The sequence below is a fragment of the Lethenteron reissneri genome, chromosome 8, assembly GCF_015708825.2.
Source record: "Lethenteron reissneri isolate LAM-NWPU_2019-01 chromosome 8, ASM1570882v1, whole genome shotgun sequence".
NCBI lineage: Eukaryota > Metazoa > Chordata > Hyperoartia > Petromyzontiformes > Petromyzontidae > Lethenteron > Lethenteron reissneri.
In genome coordinates, this window is record NC_083786.1 from 6,044,230 (window position 1) to 6,058,831 (window position 14,602).

Here is a 14,602-nt window from a genome sequence, read left to right on the forward strand (position 1 = left end):
CAATGCAGCCGCCTAGACCTCATTGTCGCATCACGACCTTATCGCACCCCTGTGACCTCTCACGTGGACCTCAATGCACTGCCTGCTGTGGCCTCATGGGTTCACTAACCTAAGTACACGGCACTGCTGTGAGCTCTCCTGAGAACGCCCTCTAAAACCCCACGATCGTGTCACCCAGCTGGACTCCAGCGTGACTCCGCGGCGACTCGGGGTGACTCCAGGGCGACTCCATCATGCCTTAAGACTTATAATACGAACAGGCTGTACCGACCGTAAATCCATCTCTCCGCGCGAACGTTCCCGGTCGTGCCAGGCACGGTCCCCCGGAAAACTCACCGGCGTCATCGAGACAAGCAATTAGCCTAAGTGGGCGACAAACAACACGGCCTGGCCAGCTTCCAGGACGTGTCGTCATCCCTGCTTACGCACAGCGAAAACGCACGAGGCTGCCTCTCCATCCCACCCTGTCCACCGCCACCACCGTCACTACGAAAAGAGAATGTAGCCCTCTGGTCTAACCAAATCATAACAATGGGCATTCTAAATCCACAAACGGATTAAGGCCTTCACGGGCCATTTAAGTGATGAGGGTTTTTGACCATACTTCACCATATTGGTCAGTGCGGGACGGTGATGCGGTTCTGATATCAGTCGCCACTGATGTGTGGCCGTGGCCAAGAATTAGCTCACTGGCCGTGACCAGGAACCAAACTCAGATCCGCGGGTTCACGGAGCAGCTGTGCTAACCACTGGATCACCACGTCCCCCCCCCCACCGCCCCATGTATATAATGTACACGTTGTCAGGGACTGCCCCTTATGGCGGCTAGAATGTGGAATGGAAAGGCTGATCTCGTTGACTTGGCAATTCAAGTGGTTGAGCGATTTAGGATATGAACCTGTAATATCACCTATCAGGAGAAGAATTGAATTTGTACTCATTACAGTTTGTCAGAGGTAGAAAGTAGGTTGTGCGCAGAACCACCTGTGCCCGGCCTCTGCCGACTTTCGGAAGAGCGGCTCACATAGCTCTCCGATGACGAGCGACATTTCACCCCACCTGCTGAGATCTTCTTCACTTCAGTTCCTGAGAAAGCTCTTGGCTCGTCGAGCGAAACGTCAAGACTTGTGTTGGACATCGCAAGGTGGCACAACCCAACAATACGAGGGAGAGCTGCACAGAAAGCACAACCGCGAACAAACCCAGGCAGTAGGAGGTCACATGCGAGAGCCCTCCAGGCCAGAGTGTGCATCTTGTTTGGAATGATGTTCTGCAGGGACGAATTATAAAGCCGGACACAGTAATTGGTTAATTGCTCGGAATGTAACTGTTCACTCTCCCTTGCCCCCCCTCCCCCTACGCTTCCCACCCAGCTCTTTTTTAAATGATTACATGAATAATCACGAATCGAGGTCACAATACAATTCAAACACGACATTTTAACAGGCTCGTTTAAATTCTTCCTGCCTCGTGTGCACAGTCCAGTTTGCGGCACGACCCCAAGTGCAACATCAGCAAGTGATTTGCAAAAATATATACATATCGGTCATCGGAAATATTTCATCGTCATTCACACACTTCGATGCGTGCGTCGCGAGCATCAACCATGGTCACTCGCTGCTGGCCTGACCCAGAACAGGGAGGAGGGTGAAGAAAACCCCGGTCGATGTGCAGGCGACATGCCTATCCGGGCTCCCCCTGAAGTCTGCGATCGATAAGAGGCTCCGCGGACATGGCCGCCCCGAGCTGAGGCCGTGCTCAGGTGTGGGAGCGTGCATGCACGGGGAGTGTCTGTCCGTGGAATGCAGTTTCTGTTTGTTTACCAGATTTTATGGGTCTGCATGTGGGTAGGTTTGGTGGAGCGGAAGCGTAGTGGCTAGTACACTGCTACAGACCCGTTGACCCGAGTTCGATTCTTGGCCACGGCTAATATTTAGCGGCAGATATTTTAACTGGTCCTGGGCTTTCTCTCCCCAAGGTTGACTCAGCCTTAAATGAGTACTTGGCATGGTGTGTAAGCACATAAACAGTCTGTATAGTGATATGGTTTACTTTTGCCCTTGTTTGCATGCGTGCGCTTATAGGTGTGTTGGTATCTAAGTGCAGGGGTCAAGCGGAATTTATTTAGCATAGCCGATTTTATAAAGTTTGCATAATTGGAGTTATTGTACTCGTTATGACCTAGCAAAGGTGACTGACCGACACACACGGAGCCAAAAGGCGGCCTCGTGACACGAAGAGGTCCCATCCCTGTCACAGCATGGGCGCTCCCGACAGCAACCACCGTGTGTGTGTGTGTGCGATGTAAGTGGGATGGCAGGGAGTCAGGGGTTGTGAGAGGAGGGAGCAGAGAAATGTGATTAAACTACGTGGTCTCAGTGAGCACACCTCAATTAGAGTGGGACCGAGTGCCACGCGATGAATAATGAAACGCTTGTTCGCCGGCGGGGATCGCAAAACGAGCGGATTTGGAAATGAAATCAGATCCGAAACAGATCGGCTCACTCAGCCACTCGCTCGCTTCACTCATTCACCGAGCCGCTCGCTGGCTCGCTCATTCACTCGATTGCTTATTTGCATACTTAGTCACTCACTCAGGCACTTGCTCGCTCACCCACTCGCAAGTCCCCTCACTTAATCCCTCAAACTCACACTGGATCCCTCACTCTCAGCCATGCACTCACTCGGTGCCTTGTAAACAATCAAGCGCAATGTGCCACTACGCTGCTCGTTCTCATGACCACATCCTCCGTTAACTCCTAAAGATCTCGGTTGTTACGTCACCACCAGGTTTGCCCCCTCCTCACCCCCCACCCCACGTGTACTGCCATCACCTTATAATTCCACCTGAACAACTTGCGGATATGAGGCCAATCCGGATTACACTCGATGTGCCGGATTAAAGACAGTGGTGGGGGGGGGGGGGGCTGCGACCCCACGAGGATGAAGCAGCACACGCATCTTGCTCAGGCCGCTTGCATTAAAGACTTGGCAATGAGAGCACCAGGGCTGTGACCTGGCATTACGTGCATGTGCAACTATTAGAGTCGAGATGGGCAGATTTTCATGAAATTAAAGCTCAACATAGCTCAAGAGTCGATGTTCTCCATTGTATAATCAACCACGCTATAACCACTGCTGGACTAAGGTCCCTCCAAGCTGTCGCCATTCCTCACGGACACGCGATGTAACCAATCCATCCAGCTCCTGCATAGGAGCATAACGCATGGCTCAATCTCTGCATTTGTACAGTGGACATCCGCTCGGGTGAGTTTCCACACTTTGTTTGTCACTCCACTGTTAGTGTCAACCACCGGCCATCATCCCTCCAAGCTACGTGTCTTGCCCAAGCCCAATTACTTGTTTTTGACAGGCAATATTGGCGATATTGATATGTTTGTTGGATGTCATGTGTTCGTGTGACCCCTCTAGTGACCAGAGGCCACAAATATTAAAAAAGCAACTGATTCTTCAATCAAACCGTGAAGTTCACTGGATGGCAAGGACAAGTTGTTGCACTGCTTGTGGCTACGTTGCTGCCTCACGTCCCCCGTCACACGGCAACAGAGCTCCACTATGAACCGCTGCTCACTACAAATCGACTGTTCACCACAACCCGTACACACCGCTCTCTCATTCTCTCACTCTCCTCCTCGTAACATTTCCCAGCACATGACACTTTGGGCAGCGGGGTAAAAACAACAACACAACGCCACTTTTATGCCCTAAATAGTTTGGAAACGTAAACCCAGGGCCGCGTCGTACAATCGTGGCTCTTTTAAACGCACACGAGCGCAGCGAGAGATTACAGTGACGCGATCCAAGCCGATCCATGAACCACGTCAGCCGCTCAACAACACCCCCCGTGGACCTCTCCTCCTCCGTGGGAAGGCGGCCGCTTCTCTCTGCCGTCCCCAGTCTGGAGCTCTCAACCTTCGACCTGGCCATCCACACTGCTGACCGTCTCCCTGTTTGTGTCCTGGGCTAAGACTTCTCCTCGCCTCTGTCTGCAATTGCCGTGGTTAAATATCTAGTGTTTCACCGTCCCTTATTCTATTATCAGATGCCTCTCACCTAAAACATGCAGGAAATAGATCAAGAGGCCCCATCCTACTGATGAGACCCAATGAAGTCAAATCCAATCCAGGGGTTTGCCTCGGTTCAACGGCATTGTTTACATGACATTTGCCATTAAGCCCGGCTGTACAATTATGATTGCTGTGCACATTTTCACATCAATACAGTCATCAACTCTGCAGCCAAATCACCTTCAGCACATACAATCCCATTGGAACTTCGACGCTAAGTAGGGTCGATCCTGCTCAGTACGTGCATGAGCCACTCCCTGGAAATACCAGGCACAGTAGGCTTGGTCTGCGAGATGTCCAATCCATCTGTGCACGAGTATTAACCCCTCATAAGCATGGGCTTTCTCCGGGTACTGTTGCATTCCTTCCTTCAATGGTCCACAATGACAGACCAGTTTCAGACGTAAAAAAATAAGCCACGATAAATCCACTGCTGGATGAAGGCCTCCCCATCACTCCCTCACGGTGCTGCAAGGCAACAATCCACCCAATACACGCAGATTGGTTCCCCAACAAACGCAGATGCCATCCCACGTTCATGCGAGCAGCAAGACACCGGCTCTTGTTTTGAATCATCATCATCATCTCCTTTCAAAACTCTCTTGGCACCATTCCTCCCACCACAAGGGGGGTGGGGCGTCCCAGGGAGCCCCGGCAACTTGCTTGGTGGGAGCAGTGGGAGGAATGCTCGGCGCGTGCGCAAACTTGCCCCGCGATACGAACGAACACGCGGAGTGCCTCTCCCACTCGCGCGAGTGTGTCTGTGCGTGCGCGCGGACGCACACTCACTCACACACGTTCACACGCGCTCCCTCACTCGCGCGCGCTCCCTCACTCGCTCCCTCACTCGCGCACGCACGCACCCTCACTCACTCGCGCACGCACGCTCCCTCACTCACTCGCGCACGCACGCTCCCTCACTCACTCGCGCACGCACGCTCCCTCACTCACTCGCGCACGCACGCTCCCTCACTCACTCGCGCACGCACGCTCCCTCACTCACTCGCGCACGCACGCTCCCTCACTCACTCGCGCACGCACGCTCCCTCACTCACTCGCGCACGCACGCTCCCTCACTCACTCGCGCACGCACGCTCCCTCACTCACTCGCGCACGCACGCTCCCTCACTCGCGCACGCACGCTCCCTCACTCACTCGCGCACGCTACCTCACTCACTCGCGCACGCACGCACGCTACCTCAGTCGCGCACGCATGCGCGCTCCCTCACTCGCGCACGCACGCACGCGCGCTCCCTCCCTCCCTCGCGCACGCACGCACGCGCGCTCCCTCCCTCCCTCGCGCACGCACGCACGCTCCGTCACTCGCGCACGCTCCCTCACTCGCGCACGCACGCACGCTCCGTCACTCGCGCACGCTCCCTCACTCGCGCACGCACGCACGCTCCCTCACTCGCGCACGCTCCCTCACTCGCGCACGCACGCACGCTCCCTCACCTCACTCGCGCACGCTCCCTTACTCGCGCACGCACGCTCCCTCACCTCACTCGCGCACGCTCCCTTACTCGCGCACGCACGCTCCCTCACGCACTCACGCTCCCTCACGCACTCACGCTCCCTCACGCACTCACGCTCCCTCACGCACTCACGCTCCCTCACGCACTCACGCTCCCTCACTCGCCCACGTGCGCACGCTCCCTCACTCACTCGCGCACGCTCCCGCGCGCACGCACGCTCCCTCACTCGCGCACGCACGCGCGCTCCCTCACTCACGCACGCGCGCTCCCTCACTCGCGCACGCACGCACTCGCGCACGCGCGCTCCCTCACTCACGCACGCGCGCTCCCTCACTCGCGCACGCACGCACTCGCGCACGCGCGCTCCCTCACTCGCGCACGCACGCACACTCCCTCACTCACTCACTCGCGCACGCACGCACGCTCCCTCACTCGCGCACGCACGCACGCGCGCACGCACACACGCTCCCTCACTCGCGCACGCACGCTCCCTCACTCGCGCACGCACGCACTCGCGCACGCGCGCTCCCTCACTCGCGCACGCACGCGCGCTCCCACGCACGCGCGCACGCACGCGCGCACGCACGCACGCACGCACTCGCGCTCCCTCACTCGCGCTCCCTCACTCGCGCGCGCTCCCTCACTCGCGCACGCACGCACGCGCGCTCCCTCACTCGCGCACGCACTCGCTCATTTCATCTTGACCCACGCCCATCATCCACGAGGCATCACCACAGCATGAGACGGTAAACATCACCTCCTCCATTGTCACATTTGTATTGCACTCGTTGACATGAATAGGTGATGTTTATTAAAACCAAAGTTATTTGGTAACACAAACGGGACGGAAACAAATGCATCTTACTTGGGCACTGGACAAAAAATGTGCATGTCCTTTCTATTTTGCCGAATAAATTAATTGAGGATGAAGAGAATGAGTAGTAAATAATATGAAGGAGTATAGATTCCAGCCAGATAGGTAAAATTAGGATGCAACTGTAAAATCAAAGTGTAAAGCACAGCACAAAACACCATCATCATCGGACACGATTAATCCACTTGCTGGAAGAAGCCTCCTCAAGCCATCGCTATATCTCACAGTCCCAGGACGTAACAATCCACACAGCACCTGCACAGAAGCCGACTACATCGCTAACTACAGCTCCGCAGTGCAATGACTGCTATAGAAAAACAACTCCATTGTAGAAAACAGAAAAAGTGACTCAAACTTGCTACATAGGCTTTTTCGATCTGAGCAAGTGGAATTGGTTCTCTTACTTCTGCATGGAAACTCAAGTCTCTCTCGCTCTCTCCGATCCTTCCGGCTTCACTCTCCTCCCACTCAGAAACCCAACTCTGGGGCGCATTTGTAAACAGGTAAACTGGTCACACACACATGGACCAAGGAATTTTACTGCTGCGGTCCCTTTAAACGCGTTCGACGAAACGGGACCTGTGGTTACGCATGCTCACACACACACATGGCATTTAAACGAAGCCGTCTCTCAGCTCGACTGAGCATTATGCTTTACGATTCGTATTTGCATTGCGCATATATTCAGCTGCGCTTATGACCAAATCACCCGAAATGTGCCCGATCCAGTCAGATCTTGGAAGACAGGGGTCAAGTTGAGCAAAGACCCCGCTTGCATTGGCAGCTACCAAGCACAGCAGATGTTGTAGGCTTCAGGGGCTACGCAATGTGCAGCCGAGGACAGTGCAGCCAAAGCCGCTGTTGCGCTCCACTCCTATGCCTCCATGTCCACGCTCCTCACCTTCAGCAACCCTCACTGACCAGCGTGGGGAAATACGGTCAATTAATACTCTTTGGAGTCTTTCGGTAAAGTCATGTAGGTGAAAATATTAAAATTAAAAAAAATTAAAACAACTAAATTAAATCACGACGTTTCGGGCACAACACAAGCGTCCTTCATCAGGTGGGGGACCACCACAGCGGTCAATTAACCCCCACGATCTACACTGTGTGGGGGGGGGGGGGGGAGGCACTCGTCCAGCAGCAGGGTGACAAGAAAAGGGCCATGCGTGTGCATTGTGCAAACGGAGCTCAATCTCGATATGCAGCGTTAGGGCTGTATCAGTGGCCCCGCACCAGCAACGTAAATTCCACATTCCTCTGGCGTGCGCCGGTCTCCCCGAAGCATAACCGTGACTGACCTCCGACAAAGTGGTAGAGGCGCTTAAAACCACACACACGAGATGATGAAACACAAACATGTGCGATTGTCGGTATTGTAAGGCAAGCTGCCTGTCTTGTTGCTGCCAATAGCTTGTGAAAGCTGTGCCAACTCAGCGCTCTGGATAAATTTCAACAAAATTACATTTGAAGTTTATTTGACGTAAAAATAAATAAATCACTAAAACACAAGGGACCACATCTTCGGCGCAAAGTTTTCGAAAGTTGCAAGAGAGGCTCTTTGTTCCAGTGGGCACCTTACTGTACCTGCAAGTTAAACAGATGGCACTAAATACACCGTGGAACTGAAGAGCGTGGTTGTGAGACAGTGTATTATTTGTAAATCGATCGTGTATGATGAAGCCGTTGCCATGTAACCGCTGTTATTACAGGTGCCCTCATTTGGGTTCACTTGCGATCACTGGCCCTGCTCCCTTACGCACTCACGTATGAAGCCGGCACAATAAAGCAGCGATTCAATATTTATCAGCAAGTTACGGAAAGGGCAGCGTAATCAGACGAGACGTTTCGCAGAGATCAAGCAGAGGCTCAGATTCACGACGCCTCAATTTCTCACGCCCGACCATCACCCCACGAGTCACGTGGCAACCTTGAATGGTGCGACGGGTCCACATGGTCATCCTCATTCAACTGCCCGCAAACACCTTCATCACTCCCATCATCGTGGAACTTGCCACGAACTCCACCATCACCAAACAACACCATCGTCATCATTAAGCATGCTACAACGACCTTCTGACAGAGAGAACCTGGGGCTCTCATCGAGACGAGTTTGAGTTCGTGCCCCGAGCTGGGTTATCCGTCCCAGACGTAAAGTCATACTGCTGGAACGTCGTGTTTTCTAGGACACAATGAGAGAGAGAGAGTACGGGCTGCTTTGTAAACGACCCTCAGGGAGAAGGCGATGTTGCCAACATTTGCGCTGTGTTGGCTAAACACCAGGAGTGGAAACGCAACACTTTCGACCGCGACGAGCGCCGGGAGATTTTGAGATGGATTTTTTAAATGTGGTCTTGAGCCAAATACCACGGCATGGAAACGCGTGCCTAAAGGTGTCAAATAATTACAGATCAATGGGGAATTGGTAAAACATGCCACTCAGGATCCCCTCCGATAAGAGGCTCGAGAGTGTGCGAGCGTTTTTCTGGATAATTACTGTCAATACGAATCAGCCTCTGATGTATTTTCGGGTTGAGCCGCGTGTTGTACAACCTGGACGCACATGGGAGGAGCTGTAGAGGATAACCGCAGAAACCTACGCAGCGGCATGAATCAGCCTCACGAGTGGATGAAGCACTATTACTCCTTATTCCTTCATTACCTAGCTTGACTGGCGTCATTTTGTATTTGCGCTATGACATACAACGGAATAAAATATTTACGGCCCTCTCGTTACTCCATTGGTACATGAAGGCCTACCCATGCCGTGCCGATCATGGGTGTCGTTTGCCCATACTTCACCACCCTGATCAGTGCAGTTGGTGTAGAGGGGAGCCCAGGATCAGTTCGGAAATCAGTCACCAATGACATGAGCTGTGGCCGGGAATCGTACTTGGGTTACTGGGTTTATAACGTGATAACTTCTGCGCCTCCTCCCATACATACCATCTCATACCTTGACTAAAACTAATAATCATGTCACATGGACTCCAGCTCTCTCTTTGTTGATGCCAATTTCCATTAGAGGCCTTAAGATCTCTTCATAGCGATGTGATTAAACAATAAGTGACAAACTGTAGGCCGAGGGCACCACTGCGTGACAGCGGTGTGGAGGAGTGCACTTGAGAAATGAGCGATGGATACACTGCAGTGAACAAACACTTTGAACGTGAAACACAGCACTGCAACCATTGGTGAGCCCCGAGCCTTGCAAGTTGTGGGTTTTCTCCATCGAGTCCAGTTTTCTCGAACACGAAGCCAAAAACACTCATGAATGAAGTTAACCAAACATCCCAATGCAGCAGGACCCTGCTGAACAAGACTCGGCGACAAGACTTTCCTCTGCACATCAATGTCCAGAAAGTTCACCGAACAAACATGTTTGAGGGACAGCATCACAAAAAGGTCCGATGGACAAGACTGGTGACGGATTGGAAGCCAAAGAAGAAGAAAAACATGCCTGAGAGAATTACAATTACAGAGATGGAACAATGATATCCGGTTTCGATTTAAAGCTTTCGTGACTGCAGGGATTCATCTTCTTGGTTCTTTCGGTAAAGTCACGTAGAAGGGAAATAATAAAAATAAAACAGTAAAATAATTCACGACGTTTCGGCCACAACAAGGTGAAGACCAGGTCTGTCGGGGAGACAGCGTCAGACGCTGTCTCCCCGACAGACCTGGTCTTCACCTCAGGACGGCTGCTTGCGTTGTGGCCGATACGTCGTGAAAATTATTTTATTATGTTTTATTTTAATTATTTCCCCTCTACGTGACTTGACCGAAAGAACCAAGAAGAATGATATCCAGCTCATCTGCTGGAGTGAAAGATTGTGCTACCGTACTGTAGGCCAATGTTCATCGGCGAGGGCAGTGACTTGATCAGCGCCAATATCACGACGATGCGCTCAGTAACAGGAGCGTATTGATTAACGTTGGGCCCCCCGTGTCGAGCGTAGGCTGCCGGGGGCCCTCGTTCGCGTGGGACAATTTCGAGCGAACACTGCCCAGGAAATGCAGTCCCTGTGGGGCCTGACCGGGTGTGTGGGTGTGGGGGGGGCCCTTCCTGGAAACACGAGGGCTTTATTCTGGGCAGTGGCTCGGCTTTCGGACCACCTCGTCAAAGGACGGCACCTCTGCAGACACCGCCACAATCACGTCTCTCAAGGCTGCGTGGTCAGTGTTAAGAGCAGTTCACACACAATAACGCATGCACAGACGAATACATGGACACGCCGAAATACGCTCGGCTCACATTAACAAACAAACCACGCGCACACACAGAAACCAACTCGCACAACACAAACATGCACACACCACGTAGAAGTTAACTTACACAAAGACCAAAACTCCCCCGTATAGCCTCAGACTTTTGAGGCAAGTGCTGTTAGCAAGCACCTATGCAAGCGCGGCCGCCTTTGTCTCCCCAGTGGCGAGGTTTACATATCGTACCAGGTTGTCATTTAAAGCCAAGTCGACCAAGGGGAGGCCAAGACAGCTTCGGATAATCGTCACCGATGTTGGCCGTGAGTGGGAATCGAACTCGGCTCACCAGGTTCGTAGCGCAGGGCACTAACCACCACCACACACACGCACGCAACTCCTTCCCCCCGAGACGCACACCAACCCATCGGGTATTTCTGAATAGCGAGGCACTTGAGCCCTTGAGGTGTGAGAGCCATGCCAGTGGGCGCTATGTCAGGGCTCCTGCATACCTGGGAGTGCTGTTACAGTCCGCGTGGGCGTGAGGGCGCGTGCTGTTGCGAGGGTGTGAGTGTTGCTAAGGTATGCGCCATGTTACTCTGCGTTTCGGTGTGTGTGTGCCGAGCGGCTGTGTGTGTGTGGGGGGGTGTTCTGTCGGGTTGTCACGATGGTTGGTTAGGGTGTCACGCTTGGGTGGAGACGGTAGAGGCAGCGATTAGCGCACGCTGTGCGCCATGCACTGGGCGACCTCGGTTCGATTCCCGGCCCCGGATTGGAACCGGTCCTTGGCCTTCCCTACACCCCCCTTACTGACCCTACCCCTACTACCTGGCGTGGTGAAGTATGGTCAAACAATTCCTATGAACGAAACGGAGTGGAGAGGCCTTCGTCCAGCAGTGGATTGCCGAAGGCTGTACATTATTGCGTCACAGCGTGTGCCTGGGTATGTGCTATGTCAAGTTTAGCTGCAGGTTTTATAGGTGACGGTGGACGTTGGGGTACGTGTTGTCAGTGAGCGTGTTGTTTGAATTTGGTGCTGTCAGAATGTATTTGTCAGTGTAAGTAACCCTGTACCGCTGTTTTATCTTAATGTGTTGATATTCAATGTTATGGCGTGTAATTTTAACAATACATGCTATGTTAGGGTGCTGGTACGACCTATGTTGGTGTGCTGTTAAGGCAGGCTGCTATGTTATAGCCTGCGCGCTGTCAAACAGTCACCAATGTGTGTTCACATAGGTTCCCACCTCCATTCACAGGGACTCACCCGGGTGCCATCCACAGCAAAAAGTGACCCACCAGGAGTCACAAGGTAGCAACGCTAGCCCTGTCAGAAGCCATCCTCAGCTCAGGGAATCAACCCCCAGCAGCAAAGAAACCACCGGGGACGTTAAGCCACCCTCATCAACCTACAGCCACTCAAAAGGGAACCATGGTCACCCACACGAGGTCACCTCCAGCCAGAGGGTTCCACCAGAAGCCACCCCAAGTCACAGAATCCTACCCTCAATCAACCTCAGCCAAGAGAACGACACTCAGCTCCTCCGGTCATCCAATCATCATTGCCACTTACTATTGTCACCCCAAACCAACAGGGACCTACCAAGTCCACCAGGGTCACCTCCAAACCCAGCGTCGTACCAGAAGCCACTCAAAAAGGCACAGTGAGCCTCCTCCAGCAGTCCACCCCAGCCAAAGGAGTCCACCCCTGCCACGGGGACCTATCATGACGCACAAGGACCCACCGGGACCCTACCCCCCACCTCCGGCACCCACCTTTGAGAAGGGGCAGGGGGCTGAGCTCGACAGGGGCGCCCAGGGCACGGAAGAGCGACGATCGGCGCTGGTTGAGCCTCCCGGCGGCGCGGCGCACGGAGCGCTTACTGAACCCGTCCGCCTTCTCCAGCCCCACGGCACTCGCCACAGACATCGCTGCCGCCCTCTCTGCCGCGGCAGCAGCAGCACCGGGAGAGGGGGTGGTGGTGGTGGTGGCGGCGCGTTTAATAAAGATGTAAATGCTGTGAAATGAAAGTTCCAAGTGGAGAGAGTTAAAGCTCTCCCACCGCCGCCACCCCCACGCGGGGCCTCCCTCCCTCCTCCTCCTCACGGCGCAGTCATCGCCTCCTCCATCACCTTCACGGCGCCAGCGACCGCGGCGAAAAGAAATGATTGAACAGAGTAAACGTTTACTGTGCGAAGCAATGTGCTTTATTCGCATTCGTGCGCGAGTTACTTTATTTTTTAAATGTTTTAATTCTGTTTCTGCTTCAACAAAGTTGGCCGCGCTCCAGGCGCCGCGCCGCTCGTTATGAAGCGACTGCCAGGGCGACGGCCCTTATATACGTCACGTGATGCCCGGTGAGCGCGCTCATTGGACGGCGGCGCGCGGTATTAGATTTCATAGAACGCACCGACAGCGACGGCGCGGTCCCATTGGTCAGCGGGCGCGCACGTGACCCCCGGGGACGGGCAACCGCCTATGCTAAGTGAGAAATGTGGCAATGACGACCGCGTGACGTCAACAAAGCCGGGGGGATAGAGAGGTGGGAGGGGCCGCGGTATGTCCGTGACGTCACTACGCGTGGTGGGGGGGGGCGGGGGCTGGCAAGAGCTTGCGGCCATGTTGGGTAGGGGAGGATTCCTCTCTCCCTCCCCCCCGTGTTCATTGATGCGGAGGCACGGGCCGTGCGGTGACGTCACGCCAGCCTCTGCGAGTCGCTGCGTACTCCAAGAGCGCTGTCCCCCTCCCTACCAAACATGGCCGCCCTAGAAGGGGACAAACACTCGCGGGGGTGGGAAAATCTCAAGTCCCCGAGTGTCACCTTCCGCGGCTGTCACGGGGCGTGTACGCGGGGGGCCCCCACCCCACCCCGGGGCCCACCCCCTCACCCCTACCCCCACCCTACCCCCACCCCCACCCTACCCCCACCCCTACCCCACCCCCACCCTACCCCCACCCCTACCCCCACCCTACCCCCAACGCCATCCACGCACGGCGCATCACAAAGTTGCTGGGTGGTTCAACACCGAGAACCACGTCGCGCACACGAACAATCCGCTGCTCGGAGAGGGAGGGGGGCGGGGATGGTGTGCGGGTTGTTTGGCCAGACTTCACGCTGGAGGCTGGGGAGCACAGACGTTGGCTGAAGTGCAGTACAACAGCGGGGTTTGCTGCTGCTGCGCTGACTCATTCAGTTGGCACCACGCGCGCAAAGCCACGAAAACGACCACCAACCAACACCCGGTGGTCTGCTTTGCACCGTGGTCGCCCTCCTTTCAAGCGCTATCCCAGACCCAAAGCCTGCCGAGCCTCCCAAGATTAAAATGCGGCAGGTCACGAAAACTCGAGTCGTCCCGGTTCTCGTTTTGGCTTTATCTGCCGAGTGTATTTTTTAGTCAAAAAACAGCCGAACGAGCACCAATGTCCTGGCTCGATTCGCTCACACGGCCCCGGGACCATCTCGTGAGTGGTTGAAGGGGGCCCTTACCGCATCCCTCCTCACCAGGGTCCACCAAAGAATCTGGGCCTCTCCAGACACCAGGGCTCTCTACTTCAAAACCTCCGCACGCTGAGGTCCTCCCATTGTAAACCTGCAAACAGAAGGGCCCTCCCCCACATCATGCACTATCCCTCTGAAGAGACGACAGAGTACAACTCCCCAGCGACGTGATATCCACTGAACCAGGGCCCACGGGTCAAGAGGTTAAAGTTTGCCACCAGTCCTGGTTCTGCCCAGTAGCTGTTTTTGGGAATTTAAAGTCTTGCGGAGACATTAAACGTCCCAATTAGTTTTTTACCAGCCGTGTCATAATATAGCACTCAATACCATGCATTTACATTACAAAGGTGTTCTCTCTTCCGGTTGTGAGATATTCCACCCAATGCATGTCCCGGTTTGTTGCACATCAAAGATTAGCCGGAGGGGTAGAGAAACCCCATGGAATTCCCCGTTGCACCAGGG

At 54.2% G+C, this 14,602-nt stretch overlaps 1 protein-coding gene across 1 annotated transcript in view; it reads right to left on the minus strand.

Annotated features, from left to right (window-relative positions):
• LOC133360745 (serine/threonine-protein phosphatase 2A 56 kDa regulatory subunit epsilon isoform-like) overlaps positions 1-12,962 on the minus strand; it is a 34,555-nt gene extending 21,593 nt beyond the window's left edge. The window contains exon 1 of the mRNA XM_061579584.1: positions 12,417-12,962. Coding sequence (XP_061435568.1) covers positions 12,417-12,858 — 442 coding nt within the window. The 5' untranslated portion in view covers positions 12,859-12,962. The remainder of the gene's footprint in view (positions 1-12,416) is intronic.
• Between the last annotated feature and the right edge of the window lie 1,640 nt (positions 12,963-14,602).